A 7,433-nucleotide genomic window follows, 5' to 3' on the forward strand; every position below is an offset into this window, starting at 1 on the left:
CCACACTACAAACGAATATGAGTCACACATCTATAGGCCTGCGTCTAGTGTTACTCAATCAAGGCGATTTCTGCTCAGGATATGAATCCCTGCCATGTTAATGAGCGGATTTCTTATTTGCCATATGCATTCCTGGTCTTTCTCCTTTTTTTTCAGTACCGAGCCAGGAACTACACCCCTACGGTAGCGAGCCCGACGTGCCAGGAAAAGAATATTATTCCTTGTGTGAGCGTGCATGTGTTGATGTGGCGTGTGTGTTCGTCTCAGTGCTGAGCCATAGAGGAGATGGACTCCATATGCAGAGTGTTTTCACAGCCCTGAAGGAAATCATGACCATAGCAGAAAACCCACCAGCTATTTACTTACGGCCTTATTTGTCTGTGTCTTTGTGTGCGTGCATCTTGTGCGAGGGAACGTGTGTGTGTGTGTGTGTGTGTGTGTGTGTGTGTGTGTGTGTGTGTGGGTGTGTGTGGGTCTGTGTACATTATTTGTGTAAGCCTGTGTGTGTTCCTTGACCAATTTCTTTTCCCGCATTGGCACGCACAGCATATCACACCCACTTCTCTGAGACCAGGACAAAATACAAATATACGTTACCTCCCATTAGCATGTAAGAATTGGGAAATGTGTGCTACTGTGTGTGTGTGTGTGTGTGGCAGCAGTGTGTCTTTGGCGTGTAACCACTCAAAATAAGGACACATGTGGCCACACACACTCACCAATTATTAATCTGTGTTCATATCGTTTCAAGGCCACATTTGATTTGTGATGGTGATGTAAATTAGGGTTTGATCTGAGTGCGAGCCTAAGATGACATATTAACTATTGAGCTATTAAAACAAAGACTGAGAAAAAGGAAGAAGATGCTCAAGAGAGAAGTGATCACTTGTTAATTAACTATTCTTTCAATTTGGACCCTAACAGATAACAGTTTCAGAGTCTCTCACCTTCCTTTTGTTCTTTGTACAACTTGTCCCAGCTATCTGAAGACGGCATCGTGGGAGAGCGTCCTCATTCAGTTCTCAGTCTTGCTTCTTTGTACAAAACGCAATCTACCACCATTTCCACCTAGACACGAGTCCAGAGGAGATTGGTTGATTGTTTCTAATGCGGGCTTTATCACTGCAATAAAGTTGGGAGCCGGGAGTTATCAGTGATGGCAGGCCAGCTAATACAGCTCAGCCTGAGCCAGGCTAATCATTTACAGCGGCGATCTAAGCAGGGCACACGGCTCTATTAGCCCACTAGCATCATAAGCCTGATTAGCGAGCGCTTCCCAGTTTGTCGCCTGTCTGTCTGTTTGCTTGTCTGTCTCTCAGTGGACAATGAGGCTTTGGGTAAGAAGGATTCTGGGGGATGCATAAATGAGCAATTGTGAGAAAGCAGCCAAGAAGAGAGAGTAGATGAAGTGCTGAGTGTGAGGATGAGACACGAGATGCCAGAGGAGATGGGGCAGAGTGCCAGTGTTGGGCAAATGAGACATTTATGATTGAGGGTGCAGGTCTGTTGGGGTGCGATGAGTTTAAAAAGTGTACAGACGTGCAGGACATGTGTGAGATATGAACTTGTCGGAGTGCCAGAAGGGAAAAAAAACAGGCATCAGTGATTACCTAAAGAGCCGTAGACTCAGGAGACAGACGGTCTTTATGATAGAATCAATAACCATTCATGCTCGGCTGCTCTGGAACCAGCAGTTTTTCCTCTAACGCACACAGATCAATACAGGTGATTATCAAAGTTAACCCTCCCCTCTCTGACTCTGATCTTTAGTCTACGGACAGCAAGACATGTAGCTCAATATCTTTAGGTAATGTGCTGAAGATTAAAACATGTACAACCAGGCAGAGTATCGACTTTAAAGCCAAAAGATGTCGGTTGGATACTGTTCTTATATAGTGTGGAATGACTCAAATTGAAAATACTTTTCACATAAAGTCTCACAAAAATGAGCACCGTTTTGCTGCACTTTTACCTTCTTCTTTTGAAAATAACACATTTGTTCTGTTACTGTGTGTTTTGTATGATGATGCCCTTCTTGCCCTTGGTTGACTCTATGTCTAAGGTCAACCGCTCTCTCTCATTAGTCCTGACCCTCTGCAACCTCCTCTCATCTCCAGTGACACGTGGGTCAAACCAAACACACTAATTATGGAGAATTATAGGTGGAGAGCGTTAATGTTCATGAGCAACAAAGAGGTAAACAATAATTAAAGCTGGGGTAAACAGCAGGCTGTGACAATGGCTCATAATTCAGCTTTTCTCACATAACATTTATCATAATGCTGGATGCTACAAGAGGAACTCTATCAGGTAGTCAGAAATTCTGGCTCTATAACAACAGGTGGGTGGGGGTGTGAAACTTAGATGGTCTTTATTGATATGAAAACACACCAAAATACCAAATGCAAATGCTCGCACACAAACAGACACGTGCATGAACAAGCCGCTGCACGGTCAAATTCCCCTGGCAAACCGTTTGCCCTGTGTCCGCCTTATGGACATGTTTATGTCTACACTGTCAGACACACACACACACACACACACACACACACACACACACACACACACGCACCTCAGAAAACATCTGATTCTCTTTATCGCCACTGCTTCTATTTCACACTGATCCAAAATAGACATACTTGGAGGAACACAAACAGATTTACACAAGTGCACACAAAATCTACTTCTGATCCAAAATACCTCCAGAACAAACAGAAAACAATTCCAGACATTTTTTTTCTCCCAGCGAGAGCTCAGCCGCCAGCCAATAACACCAGGCAGAATGGGTTACATGGCAAAATGGATTGAAAGTAGTAGCGATAAGCCTAACCTAATATTACAACCACACTGAACATACACACATACACACACACGCAGTACATGTGACAAATATGGACATTCATGCCTATTCAATAAGCCTCCTAAATCCCTGATGGCATACTATTGAGTGACATGCGGAGAAACAAAAATACGAGGGAAAGAATAATAGAGGATGACAGAAGTGTTTTGCAATTCAAAGTCACTCAAAAACAATGTATATTCTGACACAGTATGGTGCCACTAAACAAAAGCGCATGGTTGGCGGCAGAAAGAGAAAAGGAGGTAAGGAGAGAGAGGAAGACAGAGAGGGGCTAAGATAACGAACCATTAAACTTGGCACCGCTGTCCAAAATCCTGAGGAGAGAGAGATAGAGCATCTTTAAACACTGTCATTTGACTTTGAACAAAGTGACTTTTGAAGTGAAAGAAGCCGTTTCCCCCTTTTTTCTTTTTTCCCTTCCCTCCACATTTTAATGCTCCCTGCTCTATCATGTAAATCCCCATTCAAATTAGTTGGGCATTAGAGCCCTCAGCAGTAATGTCAGAGAGACTGAATGAGATGGGGGACTTAAGCACCTAACGAACAATGAAATTCCCAAGCCTTGGGACAGGACAATTAAGAAGCAGGCTTAGCCAATGATGAAAATTTATTGCTATCTAATACATATTTCTATTTTCTGAACACTAACCAATTTGAATGTGATTAAGGGGGGTGGGGCGCTTCATTAAAGAGACGCTGGCTCTCAGAGGTCGCTGGAAGAGGAGCCTTTTGATGTTAAATTACAAATACGGAGGAGAAAGGGACTGCCATTGTCTTTTTGGGGTCCGAGTATTGTTTTCTGTGGTTCCCCTTAAACGGGTTAGTTAACCCCTCGCTGTCCAAGAGAGATGCTAATATGACGGGCCTGGGGGAGAAAAGGGAGGGGGGGCAGGAATGGAGAGGGCTTTTTAGTGGGATAATAGACAAAATAAATGCCTTAGCGTTTATTCCTTTCATCAGAATGAAAGCATCCTTCCATTCATTGTTTCCTCCTTTTTCCTTGTGCATCAGTCTGTCTGTTGGCTGTGCTCAGTGGGTGTCTTTGGCTCTGTTAGAGCCTCTTGCACAGGAAGCGCTTGTGAAAGGAAAAGAACAGAAGGAGTAAAACTAACAAGCCCATTAGAAAACAATTCAATTCATAGCAGATTCACAGTTATGCTGCCAATACATTCTAAGTGTTATTCAAACTTGCCAAGATGTATTTTTATTTCAGAACCTCAGATGTGATATAGAGTAATATTTATTTATTAATTATTTGTTTTTACAAGATCTCATCATCTAAAGTCTAAATGGCACATTGGTCAAGTTAAGCTTATGGACTTGAAATTGTCTGTAATGTTTGTCGGTGCTTTAGTCCTCACACCGGTCCAATACATCCACCACATGTTTTATTCTCAGATAATAAAATAGAGTATGCTCAGGCCCACACTGCATAGTGTTTTCTGTCCAAACCAGTGACAGGAGGGTGCTGGTGGTCCGTACACGGGCCAGCAGGAGTAAGAGGAGAACCCACGACAAAACATCTCCGAGCTGAGAGCCAAGGCATCACTGTCACGTTGTTTTTAGCCAGATATGAAGCTCTGGGGATGGCTTACCAGAACACTCTGAGGGGGGAGAACAACGCATCTTTTGTTATTTAACTGTCCTGCTCGGAGAGAGGGCTCATAATTCGGGTCGGAGAGGCGAGCAGCAAACTGTGCATATATCTTCTTCCCTGCAACACGCACCAGGGCCAGATTAATTTGTGTTAATGGATGCGTTCTCAGGCCTAGTTTGGAGGGGATAAAGGACATTTTCATTAACTTTCTTTATATTTAATGTTCAATTAGTTGCGGGTATAACCGGACCATAATCAGATGGAAATATGGGCAGGAATTAATGCCCCGGCAGGAAGAAAGAAAGACCAAGGGATTGGTATGCACCCAATGAGCTGAGTGCATGTGTGTGTCTGTATGAGGGTACGTGTGTATGTGCGCTTGTCTTCATGAGGGTGTGAAACACGATGCTCAGCATGCATAGTGTTACAGTACAAAAAGTATTAAATCTCATAAATATATTTATAGAGATTAGCGGAGATATTTACATGAATACACAAATATGTGCTGTTGTGTCAGGAGCGACGCCGGCGGGGGAACGAGAGAGAGACGAGGTTTACGACAGCCTAAAGAGAAAATGAATGACACGGAAAATAGAAAAATCAAACGCTTTATTGTGTGGGTGAGACGTGCTTTTATCATCCTGATAGGCAGTGTTTAGTGTCGTGTGTGTGAGTGTGTGTGTGTGTGTGTATGTCTGTGACTGATGCAGCGTGTTGTGTTGCTTGTCACGCTGAATGATAGGATTACTCATTTTCCCCTTAGCAGAACACAAATCATTCTTTTATCCGCCATCATTGAATCTTTCCAGGGTTAAGTGTTTAAGCTCACAGCTTCTCCCCGTGCTCTGCGTGTGTGTGTGTGTGTGTTTGTCTCTTTTGCGCATTTTGTTTGTGTGTTCAGCAGAATATTCCTCCAACCTTCAGCTGCAAAGTGAAGTGGCAGAAACTGAAACTGAAAAAACTGTGACATCTTGTCTCCCTTGTCTGAGACCTGAGATGTATGTGTGTGTGTGGGGGTGCATGTCTTTCTATATCACACACACACACACATGCCAACACTAAGCGGTTTGCAGGATCAGATGTGGAAGTAAACAGAGAAGAAATGAAGAAGAAAAAGCAGAAAAGAAAACCACGATAAAGGGAGCGCTACATACATGTGTATGCGTGTGACTATTCATGTGTGTGCTTGGAGGGTGTGGGGTGAGATATGAGGTCACTGTCTGGGGATTCATGGCCTGCAGTCCCGCATCGCACACCGTGAAGACGATGACGACAATGTATTCTTCGCATGAAAAGATCATGTGAAGGATTTCAGTCCGACTGCTTCCTGCCGAGCTCACTGGCGGCTAAATAGGCCAAACCTTGACATGCAGATTTGTATTCCACCTTGTGCAGCCCGAGACTCTAACACTGTAACTCTAACTCTAATTCCTGTCAAGAGATGGTTTAAGTGGAGGTTGTGACAGGGGCATCCCCTTTTTGATACCACTTCATATCCTGTCTTATGGTCTCAATCTGCTTTTCAGCTTTTTGACCACATCTCCCACTTTCTCTCCCACACACGCGCACACACACACACACACACACACACACACACACACACACACACACACACACGGACAATGCTAGGTCTGTGCAGGTTGGGAGGTAAGGAGGATGTCAGATTGAGAAATAAATGTTTAAAGCTGCTACAGTATATTCAGACGTTATGCCTAACCACAGTTTGCAGTAATTGTGGGACTTTGTACACAGTGACAGAGAGAAAAAAAAAAGGTCTGCAGTCAGAGGGGTCATGAGGACATCAAGGGGTCATCTGTCAAGGGTGTTCTTGATCACTTTATTTGTCAGATTTGTAAATGTTCAATATTTCGTGAATAATAATAACAGCCAAGATAAGAATCCTTTGAGGCCTCTCAAAAATTCAGAATTTCCTATTTTTTTTAAAAATACACAGCTTCAAGACATCAAACCATATTCTATTAATGTATTCACCCATTCAGTTACTGGAATACTTTCTAGTTTGGCAAGGACAGCAGAGGGATAATGTATCTTCTAGAGAGAGAGAGAGGAAGACAGATAGTGGGAGCAAGACATCAAAATTCTGCACTCACAAAATGAATGCAACGCGCTCCACTTTTGAATTAATTGAAACAACATATTAAAAGAATGTTCTGATAACACTATGTGTTTTTCATTAGTCCTTCATGTCTGTGCCACAATAAGCTAGTTATAGCTTCAAATAATCTTTAGTCATAGTCAATGAAAATTCTTGCCATCATGAATGAAAAGTGGATTTACAAATCCAATGTCCCCTCTGCTTGTGTTGGCTTCAGTGTTTGTGCGCTCTATCCAAGTGAATTCCTTTCCTACTTTCAAACAATTTCATGCTCCAATTCCAAAGCCTACTGCTTCAAAGATAACGGGAGGCAACATGGAGGAAATTCTGATCATTTGGTTAAGATTCCCTCGGAGTTCATTAGCTGCCAGCATTAATTAAAAACAAACAGGATAAATTGACCACAAATGGAATTTTGGGTGAAATCTTGTCAGCAATCCAATAAAGACGTGAAAAAAAAATATCATTTCAATTACAGTGTAAGCTGTCTAAAGCTGGGGTCAGATCTGCCCCTCTCCATTGAACTGCAGGGCTTCCCAGGCTCTGTCTTGGTGCGAGCATCCAGGGACTTGAACACAGACGATTACTGAGGTAATTTGGCTGAAAGCCCACTTGAATTGGCCCAGACCCTCGATAATATCAGCTTCACAATTAACCAACAAAAACAGATAACCTCCAAATCTCTGCAATCCGTTGCAGCTATAATAGCTCACCGGTCCTTCCCAACACACACAGACACACACACATACTGTACATACAGAGACACACACAGTTACACACACACACAAGTGCTCGCACAAAAACCCAAATACACTGCAGGGATTTCTGTCCAATTAACATGCATGCAAAGCAATTTAGAA

The 7,433-nt window shown here is 42.9% G+C and overlaps 1 protein-coding gene across 1 annotated transcript in view; it reads right to left on the bottom strand.

Annotated features, from left to right (window-relative positions):
- The window catches only part of foxp4 (forkhead box P4), a gene marked incomplete at its 3' end in the record, with an annotated part of 124,784 nt that extends 123,773 nt beyond the window's left edge, over positions 1-1,011 (bottom strand). Inside the window, 2 exon segments of the mRNA XM_079218389.1 lie at positions 948-950; positions 952-1,011. Coding sequence (XP_079074515.1) covers positions 948-950; positions 952-996 — 48 coding nt within the window. The 5' untranslated portion in view covers positions 997-1,011.
- Positions 1,012-7,433: the final 6,422 nt, after the last annotated feature.

Source organism: Taurulus bubalis (genome assembly GCF_910589615.1).
Source record: "Taurulus bubalis genome assembly, chromosome: 5".
In the NCBI taxonomy this organism is placed as follows: Eukaryota; Metazoa; Chordata; class Actinopteri; order Perciformes; family Cottidae; genus Taurulus; species Taurulus bubalis.